This window comes from Mustela putorius, unplaced genomic scaffold (assembly GCF_011764305.1).
Source record: "Mustela putorius furo isolate JIRA1106 unplaced genomic scaffold, ASM1176430v1.1 tig00003834_pilon_pilon_pilon, whole genome shotgun sequence".
Classification (NCBI taxonomy): domain Eukaryota; kingdom Metazoa; phylum Chordata; class Mammalia; order Carnivora; family Mustelidae; genus Mustela; species Mustela putorius.
The window spans coordinates 114674104-114699597 of NW_025421987.1; the positions used below are offsets into that span (position 1 = coordinate 114674104).

Consider the following 25494-nt stretch of genomic DNA (forward strand, 5'->3'; position numbering starts at 1 on the left):
CCAGGGCTGTAACCTACAGGGTAACCTACATGTTCCTGGGTCCTCAGCAGTTGGAACTGGTTGCCAAATCCCGTCTCCACCACAGCCTGGGCTCACAGGGCCCCGCACTGCTCCCTCAACCCTGCCTGGGCATGCTACTGCAGCTTCTTGCCACTTTCTCTCTGGATGTTCTGGTGTCCTTGGATTTCCCTGTTTTCTTTACCGTATGCCTCTTACTGCCTCTGCAATATCCCCAGAGTGGGACAGCTTTCTCCATGAATGACACCTATAAAATCTGCCCCATGGTCTTTGAAACATGTTTTCCAGAACCCGGATTGAGGTATTTCAGAAGATATCATCCAGTGAAAGTATAAACACATTTTCCCCCCAAACTACTAGAGTAGGACTTAGGCAAATATGTAAACAAGCTATATACTATACTTTGATTACAATGTGAGTTAAACCAACTTTCGCATGCTGGGCTGGAGACGAAACCATTTCTTATCCCTGCTTCCATCGTTTCAAATCCATTACAAAGGCATTATGGTCGCCAAGTAATAATTTGTAAACAGAGTTGGCATCTCCGGGTCAAATTAAAAGTCAGATGCCAGTGAATGGGATGGTTGAAACATGATTCCAAGTGCTTAGTTTATCTAATTTTTTTTAAAGATTTTATTTATTTATTTGACAGAGAGAGATCACAGCAGGCAGAGAGGCAGGCAGAGAGAGGGGAAGGGAAGGAAGCAGGCCCCTGCTGAACAGAGAGCCCGACGCGGGACTCGATCCCAGGACCCTGAGATCATGACCTGAGCCGAAGGCAGCGGCTTAACCCACTGAGCCACCCAGGCGCCCTAATATTTTTAATAAGATCTTAGAAACCATGTAGGAAAGTGGGTTTTCGAAAGAAAAACAAAAGCTGTGTGGTCTCTAATTTCTCCACAGCATGGGCTTGACCTATATAAAGTCTCTTGCAAAGTCCACGTGAGGGTAACCAAAGAGTTCTATTCCTGGAAAATGAAACCTTGGGGACTTGCTGAGAGTTCAGTGTACAGTTCCAAAAAGCTTTCACATTCCCCAAGCTTTTGCTTACGCTCACCATTAACACATCAATTCCCACCAACCACCTTTGGAATAATAGCTAAGGCTATTATTGGAATATTGGAGTTATTGGAATAATAGTGAAGGTGGGGGTGGTGGGGCAGCAAAGACCATCACAGAAGTTTTCATGCTCAAAATAAAAAATAATGTCACGTCTCCACACCACACGTCCTAGATGATGGTGACTGTAAGCAGCCGAAGACAGTAGGGGAAATTTCTATTGTCAGGTGGGAGGGAACAGCAATTACACAGACAAATCAACTGGGGCAGCCATTTCTATGAGAGAGATGAAGACGATCAGGAGTGTGCTAAAGCCAAACCCTTGGCTGACAAGAAGGGTCAGGAGGTAGGATGGCATATTAACAAGTGTAAGAAATGTCAACTCAGACAAACCCAGACTCCAAAGCTGGTCCTTCTCCTTAAGAAATGTCTACTCCAGGGGCGCCTGGGTGGCTCAGTGGGTTAAGCCGCTGCCTTCGGCTCAGGTCATGATCTCAGGGTCCTGGGATCGAGTCCCGCATGGGGCTCTCTGCTCAGCGGGGAGCCTGCTTCCTCCTCTCTCTCTCTCTGCCTGCCTCTCCATCTACTTGTGATTTCTCTCTGTCAAATAAATAAATAAAATCTTAAAAAAAAAAAAAAAAGAAATGTCTACTCTTGGTCATGTTTGACTTGGCCTTTCCAAGTACTAATATTTTAATATCAACATTTTAGATTGTAATTCTTGGTTCTTAGAGTTGTAAGAAACTCTTACACAATAGAGGATTAAATTAAATACTATATAAAATATTCAGCACATTGTGTGATCAGTGTGTGGTCTGACCATGGCGCCAGACACAAAGGCACAAGCAAGAATATTATGGCAAACTGTTTTGACCATAACAAGTCAAGTAAAGCAAATTGATGACAGAATATTCTGAGCCATGTTCTATCCATTTCGTGTCTTCAGTACCTCATGAGGGAAAGTGGCAACTGTAGTATGAATTGTGCAAAATCCTGAATTTGCAAGAATGATGTGATTATGTATGTTACTTCTGCTCCTGTGTTCATTATTTTCTGTGGATGGAAATGAAATTTTGGGTTAATATTTTATACCAATCTTCAATAATGAAGGATTTTAGAAGTCTACATTACTTTCAGCAAGACAGAAAATCTTCATTCCTTTCAGACAACAGCAGCAACAGTCAGAATAATTTTTATCCAGGGCTTGCTATGTTTAATACTTCACTCTGCTAAGCCCTCTGTGTGGCCTGTGTCACTTGACGTCACAGTAGCCTATGAGGTGAGTTACTGTCATGTTTTCCATTTTAACCAGGAGGAGACTAGGCCCCAAGAGGATGAGTGACATAGCCAACATCACACAACTAAGTAGCACTTTCCTGTGCCGCATTGTTTGCCTTCTGGGTTATTCACGTTTACTGGACTCCCTGGCTGGACACATTTTTCTGTGACCATGTTTCTCTTCTGCATTCTCCCTGCATCTCTAGTTTCTTGATTTGTTGTCACTGGGCACTCTGTCTATGTCTTATTTGTAAAAATTTCCATGCCACCTCTAGTTGTCTCAAGTACACCCCATTGCCCTGTATTACCTTCATATCCGGTCGCTCAGTCATGTGCAGCTAAAAACTTATTTTAAAGTGTTCATGCAAACCCCCACCACTTATTGTATTTCATTCCCCATCAAGCCATCAAACAAAGGTAGTTATATGTTTTTAAGGGCATTACTGGACATATGAGTCAGAATCAGCTCTTCTAAAGGAGAACAAAGGCTGACCCCTCAAAATTGGTGTTTTATTTTGACATGTGGGCATTTCCTAGAAACTTGAAGAAAATGCCTTTAGAACAGTCCCAGTACCAAGTAAAGGTAAATAAAATCCAGAGGACACTTTAACGGGGTATTTGAATGCAACATTCCAGCACATCATATGGCTTAATGTATTTGAGTTACTTTTATAACTGAGATGTTAGAAAATGTATTTCCTTTAATGCAGTTGGAAGAAATGTAATTAGAACTTTATTTTGAAGCTCTACAAACCAGAGAAACTTGAGATTCCTTGTTAATGGATGTCAGAGCCTATCCTTCTAATTTAAATGACTGCTAGCCAACTACTACAGCTGAGAAGTTGTTTGCAAACATGGGACATATCGATTCATTTTTCTTCCCTCAGTTTGTAGCAATTCTGAATCTTTGAGAGAAAAGAGAGAACAAAAAGGCAATTGGGGGCAGATAATGAAAATAAACTTTAGCATGCCAGAAAAGTAAAGTTATTTGGCTGAATTCAATTATTTTCATCCTAAATTATTTTCCTGAAACATGTTTTTGTCCCTTTGTGCAAAGGGTGAGTGCTTTGGATTAGAATTTTCTCACCGAATGACAAGTTCTTGTCTTTGTAAATGATGCTCTGAGCCCAGACACCAGGGTCTCACGAACTCGTTAAGCCATGAAAAACACATGAGCAATTACTCAGGAAAAAATGTTCATGTTAAGGCAGATCCGAAAGCATTGTGGACTGTATGAGCATTTTATATAGGACAGTGAGTTCATAGTTTATGTTCTGTTAACTTAGCCATGATCCTAATCTTTGTTAGAATTTCCTCTATTTTTAGCCAAGATTTGGGAGGCATCTGGAAGTGCCTCAGTTGGTTGGAAACAGATGGCCTGCCTCTACTGCCTCTTCTTAGATCAGTCAGAAAACCCTCCAGTAACTGCTCAATTGTGGTTTCAGGTTGTTGCACATTTCTCATTCTTTCTAGAGTGTTTTTGTTTGGTTGGTTTGGTTTGGTTTGTTGTTGTTTTGTTTTTTTGCTGCATGTGATGATGGTCTGTTTTGGTAGTTTACCATAGTGTATAAACTTTAAATTCATCATTGCCTAAGTGCAATGCTATACCTTAGTAATCAGTACTCAGTGATATTCTTTTATACAAATGTAATATTCAAGTAGACTTTAGAGAACTGGCAAACTGGTTTTTGCACAGGTGGTACATTTTTTCCTTGACAGTACCAATATCACATAAAATTTGCTTCTGAAAAATTGTTCAGCAGTGGAAACAGAGCAGAAATGATACATGCATCAAAAAGTGAAAACCTTCTATCCTTATCCTATCAATATTTGCTGATGGGTCATCACTCAAATAATTAAAAACAAATAAAAAATGAATCCATAAGATCATGGGTTATTGCACAAGTGTTTTGCTTTAAGAAAGTCAACAATTTGTGATGAAACGTTATGGGATCTTGTTTCATAAAATCTTAAACCTGGGAAAGATTACTAAAAGATTATGGAAAAAGAGATTACTCAATCAATTCACCTCATATTCAAGGTGGAAAAATGGAAGACCAGAAAGGATAACTGGTGCATTAAGGATCATACATCAACTTAATAAATGGCAGGACCAAGATTAAGACCCTTATTTCCTGACTCAGAGTTCAGTCTCTATCATTGTATGGTTAATCCTTTTTGTTTCAGGCTTTTATCCCGAGAGTAAGTTCCACCATTTCAGAACTGTGAGACACCTCTAGGTTTCTGAGAACCCAAATGGGTGATAAGTGGAAACTCCATGTGATGGATTTCCTGTTCAAATTGAGACCTCAGATTTACTGATGCGTTCTCCTTAATGTAATTAACAAATCAGTGTCAAATACCACTGTAGCCTGGTGTCCTTCTAGTCTTATCCTTAGTCACATCTTGTTAACATGGGTTTGGAGTGGAAGATGGAGAATAAGTTTTGGGATCTAAGTCTCTGCACTTCTCCTTAACTCTATTTCTTACATTAAAATATAGAAATACCAATTTATAATTTTATAACTTAAAATTTATAATTAAGTTCTAAATTATAATTATATTTTATAAATATATTGTATTTAATTATATATAATTATAATTATATTTTATAAATATATATTATAAATTATAATTAAATTCTAATTTATGATTTAGAATTTATAGAAATTCTATTAATTTAGTTAATTGTGATGTGTCAATATTTACTTCATAGTTTGATAAACATGAAGATATTAATATTAAGGGAAACTGGGTAAAGGATATACAAGGATTCTTTGTACTCTTCACAACTTTTGTATTAGTCAAAATTATCCAAAAATAAAAAGTTTATTGAAATAAAAAAACAAACAAAACAAAAACCTATAGTGACAGGTGCTAGTTGAACTTTAAGGAATGGAGATAAATACATAGATAAAAATTTTAAGAGACAGTGGAGATGAAATCTTAAGCTTCTTTGTAACATTTTGTTTGGGGTTAACAATTCTTTTTTAATGTGTATAACAGTAGATACAATACCTCACAAATGCATTGGCTTTCCACCGCCACACCATCACCACCCCCACAAACCCACGTAAGCACATGTACACAGTCAGACTTCTGACACCTGTCTTCATATCTCTCAAGTACCCCTGCAGCTGGGCAGGCCCATGCCTTAGCCCCTTGTTCCCACTGAAGAGACCGGAGAAGTTCGCATGCTGTGTGCCACAATCATTGTCTCCCACTGCTTTGCCTCTCCCAGTCAGACATCTCCTGCTTTAGGAATTGTAAGACTCACAGTGCTTTTCTACCTCTCATCTAAATGAAGTCTGGAAGGATTAAGTATGGAGGGAGGGGAAGGAAATGTTAACTATAGTATTTTCAGTGCTTGGAATTTACATTAGAAGCCTCTTGATCCCTGTAGAGAAGTCATATTCAGGTTCTAAATGCCATATTATCCCATGTCTACAGTGTGGATTATGTTTGGATAATTATTTTCTCTGATATGATATGTGCCTTTGGGACACAATCCACCACTCTAAGCAAAAGTGGCCACTGGAAATGCAAACTGATTTAATAATGGTTTCAACAAACACAATTAAAAAGATCATATAAAATGATTACTTCTTTATAAGCAGTTAATATAGCAGAAAGATCATGGATGTTTAGTTAGAGAGGTATGGATTTGCCTCTCAGTTCTTTTTTTTTTTTTTTAAGATTTTATTTATTTATTTAACAGAGAGAGAGAGAGAGCGAGATCACAAGTAGGCAGAGCAGCAGGCAGAGATAGAAGGGGAAGCAGGCTCCCTGCTGAGCAGAGAGCCAGATGCGGGGCTGGATCCCAGGATCCTGGGATCAGGACCTGAGCCGAAGGCAGAGGCTTAACCCACTGACCACCCAGGTGCCACTTGCCTCTCAGTCCTAAACTCCCTAAAAGAAGGGAGAAAATTGCTGAAATTCTCTGTTGGGGCTCCATCTGTTAAAGAAAAAAAAAAAAAAAAAGGCAGAGTAATTGTGATAGTTGTTAAGTGAAAGCCTAGTAAAATACTTGACATTTAGTGTTGATGGCTTTCAAAAATGTTGTTGGTACTCTACCATGTCCCCTTTCTCTGTATGATTCCCATCCTTAGAATCTATGTCTATGCCTGAGGCACTGTCCTCTGATGTAGAAGGTTGAAGTCTCCTTTGCCAGCAGTCATGGCAATGGTGGGGAATTCACGCTCCCTTGGAGCCGCCCTCTATCCCCTGTTCCAATATGGGGTGTGCTCCACACTGGTCCCAGAGGTTCTCCAGTGGAATTAAGCTCCAACTGCCTATAGTGATAACTGGCTTTATTAAGCATATCTCATTGGCTGTCTCCACCCTCTGTGCCCCTTCCTGTTCCCTTCTAAAAAGATTTACTGGGCCAACATTTAAATAAATCACTTATAGTTAAAGCCATGTCTCAGTGTCTGCTTCTGAGGAGCCTTAACTAAGACTATTTCTTTCTTATCATGTATGTATGCTGTAATAAAGAATGGCACCTTACTTGTAAAGGCACTCAGGTACACTGCAACACTACAACACTGTACTCTTAGGTCTGTAGCGTGTTGAAGTACTGTGCATAGTGGTCAAGAACTTGGGCTCCAACAGCACACATATCTGGTTTAAAATCCTAATACTGCCATATTGAACAAGCTATTTAATTTCTTAGCCTTAGCTTTCTCAACTTTAAAATGGGGTTAATAGGGGCTCCTGGGTGGCTCAGCGGGTTAAGTGTCTGCCTTCGGCTCAGGTCATGATCTCAGGGTCCTGGGATCGAGCCCCACATTGGGCTCTCTGCTCAGTGGGGAGCCTGCTTATCCCCCCACCCCCCGCTCTGCCGGCCTCTGCCTACTTGTGCTCTCTCTTTCTGTCAAATAAATAAATAAAATCTTAAAAAAAATAAAATGGGGACAATAATTTCTAAATTGTTATGATGATTATGAAATGATGAATCAAAATATGGTTGATAACTATACCTATTCCATAGAGTTAGTGCCTATTAGTGAGATGGAAGATGTACTGTCCTAGTACAGTGTCTGGAGCACAGGAAGTTCTCAGTAAAATGTAAACCATGTGCCAAATTAGTAATGAGAAAACCTCAGCATGGGCTTCATTTTTGCTTCTAGCTAAGTGCTAATACAACATGGTTCATTCATACCAAATTAAGTAAAGTACTATTTTGAATTACAGGTGTGGTTAGGTATGTGCTAGTCCCTTTTCTCTTTTCTCTATCCATACATCACATCTTAACACACACATATAAATCAGATTTCATAAGCTTATATTTTACCATGTAGTTTTTCATATTACTAAGGTATTTTATATGACAAAGAAATTCACCACAGGCTTTCCTTAATATGCTCGTATTCCTTTCATTAAACCTAAAATATCTGTTAATTACCAAATGCTAACCTAAACATTCCAAGAATACATATGTTGTATAAAGCAGGTCATACCTCTACAAACTGCACACATTTGCATCTTAAAAGTCAGTAAATTATTTTAGGAAACCTAAAGAGTAAAGTATGGTAAGTATACAATGGTAAGTATGGTAAGTATACAATGGTAAGTATACAATGAAAAATATGTGGATTGAATTATACTAAATTACAGGCTTTTATGGGCATGTTCATTAAGAGTCATTCCATCTTCAAAATTGATCTTTATTCTAAAAATCTACTCTTTTATTTGTGTAATCAATTTCACTAATGACAGGATTATTTTATCATATCTTTTGTTTTTATGAGAGGGCGATTTATTCAGTATATTAGATTTTACTTTATGTTGCATATGTATTTTTCCTTCAAAATGTTCTTTAGGGAAAAAAAAATTGAGCAGAAGCAGACAGACTGTTCTAGGACATCCCTTCCTTTAGAGACAAGTTTCTCCAGCATAAAAAAAGATTGGCTTCCAAATTGGTTAAACTGTTTCTTCTGTACAGTACAGTGACATGTTGTCTTGTTACAGTGAACATGTGCTCTCATTTTGGACGAGCTGTTCTGTGAAAAAGTTTTATTTAGCCCACAGAGCCAATCCCCGGATTTGTGGGTGTTACCTCCTTTCCTTGTTACCAGGTTTTGTCATCATCATTATTGCTTTTGCTCTGTCAGCTGTAACACAGTTTAGTAGCAACCTTTCTTAAAAAACAAGATGTTTCTGAAAATAGAACAGTTGGCTAGACAGAAAAGAGACATCAACAAAAGTAGGTCTGTTGTTCCTCTGTGTTTTGCTCCCTGAATCACTTCTGAGATAGCTTCACACATTGTAAATGAACATGCATTGGATGAGGATATAATCTAATATAATCTGTATGTCCTAATATAAACTTTTATCCTACTTTATCTCAGAAATAAACCTATATGGATACTGATTTGTTTCAGAGAATTCTTAAGTGTTTTATGTCTGTTCAAATTAAGGAGTTTTAACTGAATATATTGACTGGGTTGGTTTGTTTGCTTTTTTTTTTTTTTTTTCTGAGAAAATTAGCTTCTGTTGTAAATGAATACCTTAATTTAAGATCAATAGATCTTCCTCTGTGCATCAACTAAAACAAAAATTAGATCATTCAATATTTACTCTTTGGGCGAAATAACATTTTTCAGCTTCCCAGTTATTAGCAGAAATGACCAATATGGAATAAAGGGACAAATCCCTCTAATCCCTTCCTTGTCCAGCAGAAATAATATGACATCCCTTTCAGAGCACAAGTTGGAAGACGCATGAGAAATAGTCAACCCACTAGCCCTTCAGAATCCTATGGTTTTCATATTTGACAATGTTGGGATCTAATGCCTATAGGGGCATTATCCTAAGAAATCAACAACCCAAATATGATGATAAATTCAGATGTTATCTCTGCTTCCTGATTTTACCTCTGTGTCTGGACTGCCTTCTTACAGTGTATATAAATATACCCGTAATATTTTTTAAATACACATTTGATTTGCTTTTGTAATATCTCTTCAATTGCTCTTAGATAAGTTGTCTTTATTTCCAAATCTTTTCTATATAAGATTAAACTAAGTTTTAACCAATCGACCTTTATCACTTCCTCCTCCCCCTCACTTAAACTGCTAAAACAGAGCTTTTTAATCTGATATGGAGGAAAGGGCTTCATGAAGCCATGAGCTAAATGAAAATGAATACAGAGTGGTACAAGTGTCTTCACATGTACTTTGTTCTGACAAAAGGATCACGTCTTTCTTCAGATTCACACAAGGGTGTATAACTCTTCCAATTTTAAGAACTACTGCCTTCGGGATTCTCTCCCTTTTGTTGTTATTAGTTAGGAAATGCTAATCCCTATCTTAAATTTTACTGAATAGATGGGGTCACCACCTTCTTTTTCCATTACAGTTCACCTGTGGTCCCTTATTTTCTCTTACCTTTCTGGCTTTTGTAGTTTTCTCGTTCCAATGTAAGTAAGAGAAGCAAGAGAGAAAAAAGAGATATGACACACCAACCCTGTGCCAGTAACAGTAGTTGGCATTTTCATATGTGGCACATCATTTGATCCACTACAGCCCTATAAGTTAGATAGTATCCTTGTGTTTACAGATGAGAAAAGTGAAGTTCAAAGAAGTTAGTCATTCCTATAGCCTATACATGGAAGAATCCAGATTTAAATCTGTGTTGAATCTAGTGCTGGGGAGGAATTTTTTCCTTCTTCCCTATTATGTTCTTTGGCTAGCCTAATAATTACATTGACACACGACAATCAAACAGAAGATCAATTTAATTTAGTACATATAGAAGTCTCATATAGACTTGAGGGGGTCAAAGACAGGCAGCTGAGGTTTATATGCCATCCTGAGCTAAGGCAAAAGTGCTGCAAAAAGAAGGAAGACAATTCTTTGGAGGATAAGAAGAGCAAATGTTTGGTAAACAAATGTTTGCTATTCTGATATAAAAAGTTATCCCTGTTAATAGCTCCCTTCTTGGTACAGGCCTCTTATCTAAATTCTTTTAGGTAGTTGAGAGGGAAGTAAAAGGCTCTTCTTGAGTCTGTTAAGCCTTGATTGCCTTCATCGCAAATAATTCATATCCCAAAGTGGCACATTCTAGGGAAGTCTGCTCTGAACCCCATCACTAAAGTTCATTCCTTCACAAAGCCTACCCAGACAGAGTAAATGGACATGGTTTACTAACAGCATCACCTTTTACAATGTCTAACTTACATTTTGTTATTATTCTCTATTATCAAAACATACTTTCATTATTCTAGGACAGATTTACAAATGCACATGTGCTGTTTTATTTCGTCAGTGTTGTCATACTGTCTCATACTATGACAGAGTGTAAGAATCATTTATACATTCATTAATTCATTCACTTTTTAAAGTAACATTTATTAAAACTTACTCCTGTCAGTGCTTTGATAAGTTCTGGAATAGTGGTTCTAGATTCTATCTTCACATTAGATTCTACTGGGAAACCTTTGAAAAAATGCCAGTACCTGGTCTTGGCAACAGCAATTCGGGTGCAGTTAGTGGAGATGGCACTTGGGCAGTGTCTTTTTTAAAAAGCTTTCCCAGTCATGGCCAGTGTTGAGAACCATTGCTCTGGAGTAGTGGCTTTTCAAATCATGGTCCCCTCCATCTGCAGCATCAGCATCATGTGGGAACCTATTATAAAGGCAGATTCTTAGTCCCTTACCCCCAACCTCTTGAACTGTACCAAAAACTCCAGGGATAGGACTTAGCTATCCTTGTTCAACAAGCCCTCTAGATGTTTCTGAGACAAGCTAAAGGTTGAGAAACACTTCTCTAGAGACATAGGATGAAAAAGACACGATAACTTGCCACTAAGCAATTCTCCTCCGTCTCAAGGAGTTCCCAGTTGTTTAAAATATGCATTTTAATTACCTAGCACAGTTCCATAATCTATAACTTTAGTTGATAATGACAGCATTATTACTACTTAAAAAGTGTAATGACTTTGATCTTTTCTGGGGTAGCCATTAAATGAAGAGTTTATAAGAAAGTTGTAGTCAGTGAATAATTCTCTTAACAGAAGTCTTATGAACTTTAGGGGTTCAGCTGAATCATCACAGTGTTTTGTAACATACACGCACACAGTGAAAGAGATAGGATTTTGAAATACAAAACCTTAAAGGATAAGTATTTCAAGGGTAGGATATTTTTTTTTAAAGATTTTTTAAAATTATTTATTTATTTGTTAGAGAGAGAGAGAGCTAGCACAGGCAGAGAGTGGTAGGCAGAGGCAAAGGGAGAAGCAGGCTCCCTGCCAAGCAGGGAGCCTGATGTGGGACTCGATCCCAGGACGCTGGGATCATGACCTGAGCCGAAGGCAGCCGCTTAACCAACTGAGCCACCCAGGAAGGATTTTAAGGTGGTCTTTGTGTTGTGTTTCTGTTCTATTATTGTCAATACCATACTTGCTATTACAGTACCATCTTTATTAATGTAGCTTTTTTACAGCTTTATGACAGCATGATTTACATACAATAAACTGCATATACTTAAAGCACTTAATTTGATTAGTTGGGGCTCATATATACACAAGGAGTATAACACAACAGCAAGAGGCACTCCAGTTTCATTGCGAGTAACTCTTAGTTGTGCAGATCTCCCCCTCCATCCCCAAAGGCAGGATGGGGTTCCAGAGAAAACTTTCCGAGGAAGGTAACATGAGCTATTTGTAAGCCAACTAGATGTCAGCCCAAGTGGATAAAATGTGGCAAGGTTGTACAGGATGGAAATAAAGTGTTTCTCATCTGTGTGAAGTCTAGATTCTTGTGGTTGCTGCTATTTGTCATCATGTAGGGTTTAAAAATACCCACTAGACATCTTTGTCTCTTAAAATTCCAATTGGGAAAGGTGCTGAACAACATTCTTACTGGTAGTAGCAATCTCGGTTTCTATCTCTACAGGTAATCTCCAGTATTAGGGTAACTAGTTTAGTTTTGACTACCCATCTGCTCTTGAAAGCCCACTTATCTGCTGTGCTTATACAGAACAGCTTGCATAAAAGTGATATTTTGCTTTGTAGCAATGGAATCTCATTCCTTGCCTTTACCTTCCTTTTAGCTTTTCTCTCTTCTTTATCCTGAGCATCTCCCTATATGTTCATTTATCATTACCGCCAGGTGCTCATACTGGGACTTTACTCTTTGGGCTTAAGTTCTCATTCTTTCTTCCATTGCAGGCTGGCTCCATGAGTTGGGAAAGAGACTAGAATCTCCGTACTATGGCAACAATACCTTAGGGGGCCCATCTATCCGAAGTGCCTATATTGCCGCTCTGTACTTCACCCTCAGCAGCCTCACCAGCGTTGGGTTTGGGAATGTCTCTGCTAATACGGATGCGGAAAAGATCTTCTCCATCTGCACCATGCTGATTGGTGGTAAGGGAAATTCTTCTTTCACACCAGGAGAATATGCCATACTATTGCTGTTCTGTTTATTCAGTCCTAAAACGCAATAGAAACATATTATTAAAATCAGAAGAGTTTAAAAGCACTAGTTAGAAAATCAGTGACAAACACTTTAATATACATATAGATTAGCAGTGAAAGTCCATGATGTCAAGGAATTCCATTTTCTGGGCAGATGAAGAAGTAACCATTTTCTTGACGGTTGATTTTGAAAAGATAGGAACATAGTTTTCTCAATGTACTGTTTACCCTTAGTGTTTGTGAATTACTTGAGTCTGAATTCCAGGTATATGTTTGAAACTCCACTTTATAGTCTCAAACAGGTCACTGTTCTCAAATTTTATTAATACTAATATAGTAAATTAAAGATGTTTGATAGATTACTTAGTTAAAAATAAAACAAAAGCAAAGAAAACATCCAATACAATAATAAATATTTAACATTTTGAAATTGGGGTTTTTTTGTTTCTTTCTCTGTGCTACATGCTTCAGTACAATACCCAGAGTAAATCTAAAAGGAAAAACCTATGGGTTGGGCACTATGACTATCCCTTTTAAAGAACAGACAAACTAATATGCTATTGTTTGGGAACTCCAAACCTACCTCCTGTGCTGTGCTCTGTAATGCTGGGGTCGGACCCTGCGAAACTCCTTTTTCCTTGCCAGCCCGCTTCAGTTACTTCCGCCTCCAGGGGCGCCAGAGGAAGACTGGGAAGCAGGAGGTGGAGCCAGGAGACTGCCTGCTTCTGACGTGTCTGACGTACCTTCCCTGGCAGACCACCCCGATCAGCAGCACGTGGTCCCAGCATTCAGCATCTTCAGGCACTCCCACAACCACCTCACTGGGTCTTGGAGATCCCTGCTTCCGTTGGGAGTGTCTCCGCATCCAAAGTCAGAGCCCTGGTTTCTTACAGCTCCTCATGGCTCCTCTTTTGCGCTTCTATGTTCTGATAAGTGCGCTTCTCCCGCTTGTTTATTCATCTCCGAGGACAGAAACTCCTTCTTGCGGTTATTATATCCACGTTACCTTTATACTCTCTTTTTTACTCATTTAACTCTCTAGCCCCAGGAAAACCAGTTCCCTACAGTGAATTTCCTCTGTTGAAACCTTTTGTTTAATTTCCCTTTTCTGAACCTCCTAACATACAGGATTGACACCATTCTTATCAACATTTTTCAGATGATAAATCTAAAGCTTGAAGAAACAAAGTAACTTTCCCAATGTCATACCATCCGTAAGATAAAGAGGCAAGGTTTGAAACCAAATAAATGCTTATTTCCATCTATAAACACCTAATCGGAAACTTACTGAATTATAAGATGGCTCTCATGGAATAGTAGATGTGAATGTTTACCTGGATCAAGTATACATTCTTCTTAGGCCAGAATTCTTAAACTAGGGTTCTATCAGTGTTTTCGTCCCCATATGTTTCTCCTATTTTATCATGTTCTTTTAATGGCCTTAATCCCAGTTATCGCTTAGAGTTTCAAACCATATAATAGGGGATGGTTCCTACCACCTTCCTTGTGTGGGAGATACAAAATGAGTATTTGGGGCTTTAAGCAATGACTCATCCAGCGTATGTTGAAATCAAAGAAGTATCAGCCAGCCCTTCCCTCAAGGAACTTGTGATCCAGTTTGGAAGAGATGGGCTGAAAGACATGGAAAGAGTTGTTATAATAATAGCAGGCAGTAAATGCTACGTGCCAAATCAGTTGGGGAAGTTCAGAGGCAGTGACAAAGCATGGGCCAGGGATCGGGAGACTTTCTTGGAAAGGCAGTGCTGGGGCAGAGTTGCTGAAGTGGCGTGCTGGGACTGCTGGGATTTGCTGCAGCTCTTGGCTGAGGTACAGCAGCAACAGCCCGGGGAGCAGAGAACAGGAACTCTCGGTTTCTAAAGAGCTGCAATGTGCCAGACACCGTGGTGGCTGTTTTAGGCCCAGTATTATGACTTCTCAAATCACCAGTCTCCTTGACTGCCCATCTTTCAGCTTAGCAAAATGACAAGCATTTTGCCAATACACACAGTTTATACTTATTTAATATTTGCCCATGTTTCTTCTATTCCTGGTGGAAATCTGAGGAAATGCTCAAGTGCTCAAGGCTTAACCTACTGATCTGACATTTCAAGAATCTGCTAGATAATTGAACTTTTATTCTCTATTGATCCACATACTATATTGTGAATGGTCCTGCATCAGAAATGGGTAAGGCATAAATTATTCCCTGCTATTCGCTGTAAGTAGAAAGCAATGCTGGTCCCAGGGCCAAAAGATAGGGGAAATAATCAGATAATGTTACTTTGTCACTTATTAAATATTCGTTGATCAAATTATCCTGGTGCAAAACCAGTACTCATTTGTCAGTGGCATTAAAGCATTTAGGTGACTTAAATAGCACTGAGGAAACCATTGCTTTCGAATGACAAATGGCATCTAAGCAACCTGAATTTATTAGTTAAAGCTTCTCAAATTTGTGTTTGTAGGAAATAACTATTATTGTGACAATTACCCTGGGCTAGAAGAAATGATGCCTGCATTTTAATATTTTCTAATTAACTAACTAGCATAACTTCAAGAGCTAATCATAAGTACTCACAATATGGAACATTTTGTTCATTTACTTCTCATAACACTGGGAGATAGAAGTTATTAACACCTTAATTTAGATATAAGGCAGCAGAGGTTTAGTGTGTTCAAAGGCCTGAATTCACTGAGACCTAGCAAACCTCTTACAAAATATCCATTTTATTATATACTAGAAATTAATTTTATTCCCTTAAGTTCTATAAATAGACACAAATAATCTATTTTTTTTTTAATTTAAGTATATATTGGGATACCTGTGTGGCTCAGTCGATTAAGTGGCTGCCTTCAGCTCAGGTCATGATCCCAGGGTCCTGGAATCAAGTCTTGCATCGGGGTTCCTTGCTGAGCAGGAAACCTGCTTCTCCCTCTGCCTGCTCTACCTGCTGCTCCCCCCGCTTGTGCTCTCTCTGACAAATAAATAAATAAAATCTTTAAAATAAATAAATAAATTTATGTATATATTACTACAGAATCAAGTCTGAGGTAACTTATTAGGAATCTCCATGCAAGGCTAATGAAATTACTAATGACAGAGATACAATATTTACTACAAAAGCAGGCAGTAGCAATATTAAATGTTGCAGGTGACTGCCAAAACCCCAGATAATTATCTAGGGCACAGGCACTCACTGGCTGAGTGAGGAGGCGGGAGGAAGGGGAAGCTTTCATGTGAGCAGCTGTAATGACAATGTGTGCGAACCACTGATTTGTGGGAAGAATAATTAAAACTATCAAAGAGATCCAGCAAAAATAATGAGAAAAAATAAGCATACCTGGACAAATCTATGTAAGGATAGAGAACACCCAACACAAAAAAGTAACCTTAAAAGTTTCAAACAATTATTACAATTAATGACCAAATATTGTAAAGCTGACAGATATAAGTTCAATATGCATAAATTAATAGTATTTCTAGATGCTAGTAACAATTAGAAAATAAAATATAAGAAGTGATTTTTAAAATATCAAACATCAAATGTACAATTCTGCTATACCAAAAACTACAAAACATTGTTGAGAAAATTTACAAATGGTCTAAAATAATGGAAGGATATACAATGGTGATAGTTTTAAGACTCAATATTATAAATATACCAGTTTTTCCCAAATTAATCTGAATATTCAATGCAATGCCAATGCATATTCTAGTAGATGTGTGTTTATGTCTGTTGATGGGTGGGTGGGTGTGTGTGTATGTGTGTGTGTGTGTGAAAAATGACAAGATATTTCTAACAGCTAAAACTAGTCAAAGCAATTGTAAAGAAAAACAAAATTGGAAGATTTGCACTACAGATATCAAGATGCATTGTAACATTACAGCAATTAAGAAAGTGCATGATAGGGGCACCTGAGTGGCTCAGTCAGTTAAGCATCCACCTCTTGATTTCAGTTCAAGTCATGATCGAGGGTCCTGGGATTGAGCCCTGTGTTTGGTTCTGTGCTTAGCAGGGAATATACTTGAGATTCTAGCTCTCCCTCTGTCCCTCCCCTCTACTTTCTTCCTTTCTCTCTCTCTCAAATAATAAGTAAATCAAAAAAAAAAAAAAAAGAAAGAAAGAAAGAAAGAAAAAGAGAAAGAAAGCACATGTTAGCTCAGGAACAGACTAATAAGACATGTGGAATAGAAGAGTTCAGAAATAGGCCCATGCACATATGGTCACTTTATTGTGACATAGGTGACATGCAGTGTGAAGGGGGAATGATGATTCTTTCAATAAAAGTTGCTGGGTCAAATGTATATCTGGGTATATCTGGGTGTTGAAAAACAACCTTGACAACTTCTAAAACTGTACATTAATATTAATTCCTCCTGGAGCCCTAATCACAAATGGATAAGTTGAACTACAGAATTTGTATTTATTAAAAAAAAACATTATTTAAAGAGCATAAAGAGAGCCATAGCGTCGGAGACAGTATTTGCAAATATTTACCTGACAAAAGACTCTTACCTATTATATATAAAGACTGTCTACAAATCAGTAAGAGCAGACAATCCAAAAATGCATAGAAACCTTAAAGAGTACTTCACAAACAGATTTCCAGGCCATATAGACAATACAAATATAAAAAGGTGCTCAACATCATTCATCAAGGACATGTAAATTCAGATCAAAATTAGATAGCATTTATAGTCACTGGAATGCTACTCTTAAAAACAATGACAACCCAAGCGTCTGAGAGGATATGAAACATCTTGACTTCTATACAATCGATGGGATGCACGTGGTGCAAAAGTTTTGTTGATATCTACCAAAACAGAACATACTGGTACTCTGCCACTCAATGCTTCTACTTCTGAGTATTTATCCAATGGAATACTCATATATATATAGAGAGAGAGACAGAGACAGATAAATGATTGTACAAGCGTAATTGTAAGAATCTCAAACTGGAAATGCCCATTAGTAGGAGAATAAATAAGTACATTGTGAAGCCATTACTCAATACAGTACTTATACGGTCATGAGAATGAATGAATTCTCACATTACGCAACCACATGGATGAATCTTACTAACAATGCTAAGCAGAGAAGACAGATACCAAAAAGTACCTATTGCATGACTTTGTTTAGAGAAAGTTTGAAAGTAGGCAAAACTTATAGATTGCAATATAACTCACAACTGCTGTTAACTTTGGTAATGGGGCTGGTTAGTGTCTGTGAAGGGGACATAGGGAGGCCTGGGGTGCTGGTACTATCCTGTTTATTTATTGGGAGGGTGATTCACTTTAAGAAATCCCAATGAGCTGTATATTTAGTATTTGCATAGTTTTCTTGATGTGTTATTGATCTTAATTTTGCCGGGTAAAATTATAATAGATAGCTAAAAATAGTAACTACCACGTGTGGGATGATGGGAGGGTAGCTAATAGCTGAGTTCCCGCCTTTCATGTCAGGTTGTTTTCAAGGCTTGTCTTAATATGATGAGTCAAGCAATAGAAGTAAAGTTATGTTGTCTAAAATATTGGTGATAATTCACAAGACCTGAAATAAATGATTTTAAAAGATTGTCTTTGGGGCATGGGGTGGGGGTGAAGGGATTGATTTGGGGCTGAACTATTCATATTACATTTTCTAAGCTAATTGCTTAGGATTAAAAAACTTTTTAAAGAAAGTATCAAATGACCAGAGGTTCACTTCAGTTCCATAAATATTTATGACACACTTACATTATGCCAGGCACTGTGCTAGATGCTGGGGAAACAAAAATGACTAAGACATGATATTTTCCTTCGAGGAGTTCACAGTTTAGTAATGGAAATAGGAACTTGGGCAGATGATGTTCTTTCTTTTTCCATTTTAATTTTTCCTATTATAATGCACATTTAGAAAAGACTGAAAAATCCACACAAAAATTAGAATTACATAAAATCCCATTACCAAAAGATAGTCTTTTTAGTCTTTTTATACATCTATAGCCCTCTTTTTGACAATATTTATATTAACTCTGCATATCATTTTTGCCATGAAACAAAAATGTATTAGAACATTTTCCCATTTCTTTAAAAGCTCTTCTATCATATTTAATAATGGCTAACTCATGGACACCTAACAAGTCAGCCCCCGTTGACAGGTCTGTTAGGCTAAGAGGTTAGATAAAACTTCCTAGTGAAGGTGACTCATCCCTGAGGACATGTCGCCTTTAAATGAGGCATTCTTGTCCCAAAAAAGGTAAAGTGAAATTCCTAACAGTTAAGGCTTTCCTTGGGTCCTCTCATCCTAAATATATTCTCCTGACATAATTTTATTGGACCCATATGGGCTATGGTGTTCACAAATTCAGGCTTTTTAAAGATGTATACACTGCCATTTGAATTTGTCATTTAGGAAATTGTTCTCATTCTGTTTTCTCTGCCATCTGCTATCCACAAGCCAGTGTACTCTAGCAGGCGTGGAAAATTCCAGGTCAGTGAGTAGGTGGGAAAGAGGAGGAAGGCAGCTAAGATTACCCAAAGCCTGAGCTCTGGTCTCCTTTTATATCAGGGGCCAACAGTCACGAAGGCCCTGCAAAATGGTTGGTGGAAGAACTCAGCAAGGGTGTTATACCTCAGGAGAGCAGTGTGGCCTGCAATGCAGAGAGAGAAGTGGAGAGGGGTAAAAGGGGGGAGAGGGGAGGGAAGAGCGGGGGAGGGAAGAGAAATGGGAAAGGAAAGGAGAAGACAAAGAGGAAGAAAAAGGAGACAAAGAAAAAGAAAGCCAGGCAAAGCTCTAAGAGTGTACTTTCATTTAAGGTCTCTTGACTTTCTTCTGAGACCCCAATTATGGAGCTTCCTCCCAAGACCTAATGTTAAGACGAGATTTTACAAAATGCATTTGATACAACATTCCTACACAAAGCAGAGGAGCCTCCCACACACTCAGCAGCAGCCCTAGCATGCTACTTTAAGAATTATATACATCAGATTTGCTAGGAGTAAAAGGAAAAGTGAATGATGACTTCCAAAGTGACCTGGATTTTGCAATTCTGGAGTCAAACTGCCATAGCAGATGGGATGATTTGGCCTGACAGTTCTATTCACTCTTTGCCCGTGTGAGAGTGATAACCGGGACAGAGAAGCAGAATAACTATGAAAACTGAAAAATTATGGGAGTTGGGGGTTTTATTTTTTAACTACTTATATGAGAAGTATTTGCCTCTGCTGAAATGTGACTGTGAAATTATGGTGACTCAGATGCAGACGAGGACTTTCCAACAACACTGAGAATGCTACAATTAATCCAGTAATTCATTTTATTGATAATGTACAATTAGGATGCTAAATGATCTGAACATATTACTTCTCTTACTTTAAGTGCTTTACACACATTATAATTAAGCAAAGCAAAGTTAAAATCATACACATAATTAAGGAAAGCAGTGTTAAAATAAATGAAATAAAATTGTTCTCAGTCCTCAGTTTAGTCTCCATGAAAGACTATTTTATACTTTTACAGATGGTAGGGCTTCCAAAGACTGAGCCCATAAGTATATTAACGGAGCCCGAAACTGATGTTTAATTTCTTTGACTTGGAGCGGAACTGTTTGCTTTCTTTGCTGAGTGTTTACCTTAAATAGAGGTCTCTTCTTCCAAACAAAGTACTTGACATCAGAACTACTATGCTTTAACAAACATACAGAAGAATGGACCTCTATTTATATTTATTATTATTTTTAATAAACATATAATGTATTTTTATCCCCAGGGGTACAGGTCTGTGAATCACCAGGTTTACACACTTCACAGCACTCACCATAGCACATACCCTCCCCAATGTCCATAACCGTACCCCCCTCTCCCAACCCCCCTCCCCCCAGCAACCCTCAGTTTGTTTTGTGAGATTAAGGGTCACTTATGGTTTGTCTCCCTCCCAATCCCATCGTGTTTCATTTATTCTTCTCCTACTCCCTTAAACCCCCCATGTTGCACCTCCACTTCTTCATATCAGGGAGATCATATGATAGTTGTCTTTCTCCGATTGACTTATTTCGCTAAGCATGATACCCTCTAGTTCCATCCACATCGTCACAAATGGCAAGATTTCATTTCTTTTGATGGCTGCATAGTATTCCATTGTGTATATATACCACATCTTCTTGATCCATTCATCTGTTGATGGATATACCAAGAGCCATTCAACACTAAGTTATTAGGCAATATACAGTTTTCTTGGAATAGTTTTCACCTGTTGGGAGACATTGATTTTTGAAAATTTAGGGAGAATATATACTTATGTTTGTATGGAGCAGGCATACAGCATTAAATATTCCTTGAATTTCTTTCATCGAGAAGTTATTTCCACTAAAACCACTCTTAAATACTTAAAAGGTTATTGGAAAATCAACTGAGTCCTTTCCCCATATTTTATGCCATTGAGTGTGTTGAAAATTTACAATTATGCTTTCCACTCTCACGGGAATAATGAACATAAACTGAGTGCCCACTGATTTTCACACAAAATATTGGACACTTTTAAATATATATATATATATATTATATATATATATATATATATATATATATATATATATATATATAAATATATTAACTCCTTAGATCTCAAAAAAGCCCTGTGAGTAAGGTACTACTATGCCCATTTATACATTAGGAAACTGCACCCATGAGAATTATACGTCTTCCCAAGTTCACAGTTAGGAAATGCCAAAATCAGGTTTCGAATCCTGAGCTGTCTGATTCTGAAGTCCATATTCTCTCTGCAACATTATATTCCTCCTGTATATCACCCTAAGTTTAACCCCATTCTAGTAACTTTTCAAAAATGCTGAGGGCCTCTTTATGGTTACCACCTTTGTAGGCGTGGTTACCGTATCTTCCATAGAGAAATGATGATATAGAACCAAAAAGAATTTTCATTCCAGTGTTAGATTAGATTGCAGATAGCATGCCAGTGGTCGCTAATTTCTGGCAAATGCAGAGGAAAGAAAGAATTTTATTTGGGGCTACCTTGAAATAGGATGAAGATTCAGGAAAATAGATGCAGTGATGTATTGACACATTTACAGTAATGTATCCATTTTGATGCTAAGAAACTTTAACAGATCTCCTTGGACATTGAGATTTTGGTACAGGGACAGTTTGATGGATCTTAATAGACAAAATACTAAATTTTTAGTCTTTTTTTTTTTTTTTTTAAACCAAAAGCTGTTAAAACAGATGATTTCACCGAACCCCTGAGCTTACCTCATTGTCAATCCTGTCCAGGATGGGGTTCAGGGCTGAAATCTGAATATCACTGAAAGCTGATCTGCCCGTAAATGTAACTATACCTAGCTCTCAACTCTCACAGTGCCACAGCCCCAGGTGGGTCCAAGGCCTTCTGGGACTCTCTGCTGGTGTCCGCAGAGGCCATTCTGATTCTGCTTGGCTAACAAATAGTACAAATTCTTGTCCTACCTTTTCTGACTTTAAAGTAGTTGACCACTCCTTACAATGGGAAATTCCTAGAAATCACTTTTTTTCCCAGTAGAAGACCCATCTCCAAACCACAGCAACTCTTGAGTTCTTGTGAACAAAGTCTTCTATCCAATTATAATTTGGTGGTTTTCTGAGAAAGGGGAAGTCTCAGCAAGAAAGTGGGGATTAAATACTCTCTGAGAAATCTCTTCGAAACAGAGTCATACACACACACACACACACACACACACACACACACACACACACCATCTGGCTCCTCTCAGAATGGCAAAGAGGACTCTAAGTAGAATAACTGTTTTTCTCTATGAATGCATTTGTTTCTTTAATGGCCTCAGATTTTCTGATAGCTCCCTTAAAATGTAAGTGACACAGAGCTGAAGCAAGGCTGGTGATGAAAGCCATAGGAATCTCAGCTTCTGCTTGCTCAGAAAATCCTCAATTACTTTTCTAGCAATTTTCTCCATACCTTTATTGATCAAAATGTGTTATATTTAATATCTGAAAACTCATTTTATGTGATGACTTAGGGGAAAGATGAATAAAGTTTAACTGGTTTTAATAGACTTATTAAGATTTTATTTATTTATTTTTGAGTGTGTGCATGCACGCACAAATGGGGGATTTGTGGAAGAGGGGAGGGAGAGAGACAAGCAGACTGTGCTGAAGGCAGAGCCCATTAGGGCTGTCCTGACCCTGAGATCATGACCTGAGCCAAAATCAAGAATCAGACACATAACTGACTGAGCCACCCAGGCACCCCGCTAATAGACTTGGTTTTTTAAAATGTATTTGTTATTATGATAACCATTGAACTATAACTTCATAGCTTATTTTATGAGATTATAATAAAATTATTTTCTCATGGCCATTAAACTATACTTAACTTTAAAATAATTTAGATGAAAAAAGTACAAAATAAAAGTTTATCATAGCCAGAAAAGCTGCTGACAGAGTAAGTGTGAGTCAGAGGGGCCTCTTTTGTCTATTACTGAGTATTCTTAAAAGGTGTTTTTACTCGATCAAGCCATCTGGATTCAAATGACTGCATTGGGATGCCCTCTGACAGAGTAGTATACCAAAACAGCTGTACCAACATGGCCACATAAGCATCCTCCGCTGAATTCAGGATACATTAACTGTAATTCTAGACTTAGATTTTCCATCCTAGTTCTTTCCCATGTATGCTGTGTTGTCCTCTCTAGCTTTGATGCATGCCCTGGTGTTTGGAAACGTGACGGCGATCATACAGAGGATGTATTCCAGATGGTCCCTCTATCACACTAGAACTAAGGATCTGAAGGACTTCATACGGGTCCATCACCTGCCCCAGCAGCTCAAGCAGAGGATGCTCGAATATTTCCAAACAACCTGGTCAGTCAACAATGGAATAGATTCAAATGAGGTAATGTTCACTTCACATGTCGAAGTTTTCAGGCAGAAAGCACATATTCTTAGTAAAAGCAAGGTGCTCTAATGCAGGTTTCAGAAGAGAAGTACACACCCACCAACTTCTTTATCAACAATTTTTAGTCCCTCATGAAACTCAGTCCATCTTCTTTCATCTGCTTCGGCTTATGTTTTCATGATGCCACTTTGGATGGACCAATGTATTACACTGACTTTACTTCGGTCGGTTGGGTGGTCTTTCATTCTCATTTACCATCTTTGGAGGAACCAGTCAATTCTTGGAACCACTAAATTGTGTCAAGTTGGATTATTAGATTAACCAAGTTACTGGGTGCCTTTAAAACGAACAAAGTGAGAAAGCATACGTCTTCCGGCACATATGTTATTTGTGGACTTCCAGGAATACCCCAGACCACTACTGTAAGAAAAGTATCCTATAAATAAAGCAACCTGCTACAATTACACTGTCATTCACACTTCTGAGCAATTATTTGGTTTCTCCTCTCTTGACACAATCATGATGCTAGAGGAAACACCAGGGCATCCAAATTCCATATCTTCTGTCCTGAGAGAGAGTCTTTGTGAGAAGCAAGTCACAAGAAGCCATATATTTTCCTTCTAGAGTCTTCTATTAATTTATCCTAGTTCTCCAGACTTATTATCAGCTGATTTTTTCAGTAGAACCTAACCGGGGTCACAGTCACTGAATAATCGCCCCAGGGTTGAATAGACATATACTTCCCCTTCTGTACTCTGGTTGGTCAAACAGTGGGAAGAACACCCCTCTTCTCTTACAGAGTAAATCAATCAGACCAGACTTACCCCAGCTTGATTTCTCCTTTCATCTTGACAGCTTTTGAAAGACTTTCCGGACGAGTTGCGTTCTGACATCACTATGCACTTGAACAAGGAAATCTTGCAGTTGTCCCTCTTTGAGTGTGCCAGCCGGGGCTGCCTCAGGTCTCTGTCTCTGCACATCAAAACCTCTTTCTGTGCTCCGGGGGAGTATCTGCTGCGTCAAGGAGATGCTTTGCAGGCCATCTACTTTGTATGCTCAGGCTCCATGGAAGTTCTTAAAGACAGCATGGTGCTGGCTATTCTTGGTAGGTCTGAGTTGAAAAGGTTCATGAAATGTTGCCCTAGAGCATAAGTTAAGAAGAGAAAATGGGGGGAGGGGTACTGCTCCTGTAAGAAAATTCTGGATGAATATATGGGATTAGGATGATTCTTTAAGTGGATTTAATTTGCCAATTGTTTATTATTAATTATTATGCCACATACTGAGTTTACACTGTGCTGTTACATCCAGTATATCATTTCATTCTTGTTAAAAATCCAGTAGTATGGATCTTAACCCATTTTTAGAAATAAATAAATAAATAGTATTTTAGTTAACTTAATTTGTCCCAAATAACATAATAAGAAAATGAACACAAAAAAAAAAAAAAAAAAAATGAACACAATGCTTTCTGATTCCTCAAGCCAAATTATTGGTCATGATATCTGCTGCCTTTTGGTGAAATAGCTGGTCAATTTTAAGAGGGCGTTCCATATTTTTGTGGAGAACAAATTCAGAGAAGAACATAAAAATTATTTTATCTGGACTAGAGTAGTGCAAAAATGATTATGCATTGAGAATAAGCTCTCATGACAGTAACTGATCCCATATTGTCAAGATGATCACAAGCTTTTTTTTCCTTTCTCAAAGAAATTCCACAGAATAGTCTGTGAAGATTTTGTACCACAAAGTTGACTCCCATCTATTAAGACATAATTGGTTTCCATTGAAATATAAGGTCAGCTGACAAAAATGGCAAAAATGGTAGAGTTAA

At 38.0% G+C, this 25494-nt stretch overlaps 1 protein-coding gene across 1 annotated transcript in view; it reads left to right on the top strand.

Moving 5' to 3' along the window:
• The window catches only part of KCNH8 (potassium voltage-gated channel subfamily H member 8), a 253019-nt gene that overhangs the window by 166558 nt on the left and 60967 nt on the right, over positions 1 to 25494 (top strand). The window contains exons 8-10 of the mRNA XM_045088951.1: positions 12526 to 12723; positions 23458 to 23657; positions 24516 to 24765. Of these exons, the coding sequence (XP_044944886.1) occupies positions 12526 to 12723; positions 23458 to 23657; positions 24516 to 24765 (648 nt within the window). The remainder of the gene's footprint in view (positions 1 to 12525; positions 12724 to 23457; positions 23658 to 24515; positions 24766 to 25494) is intronic.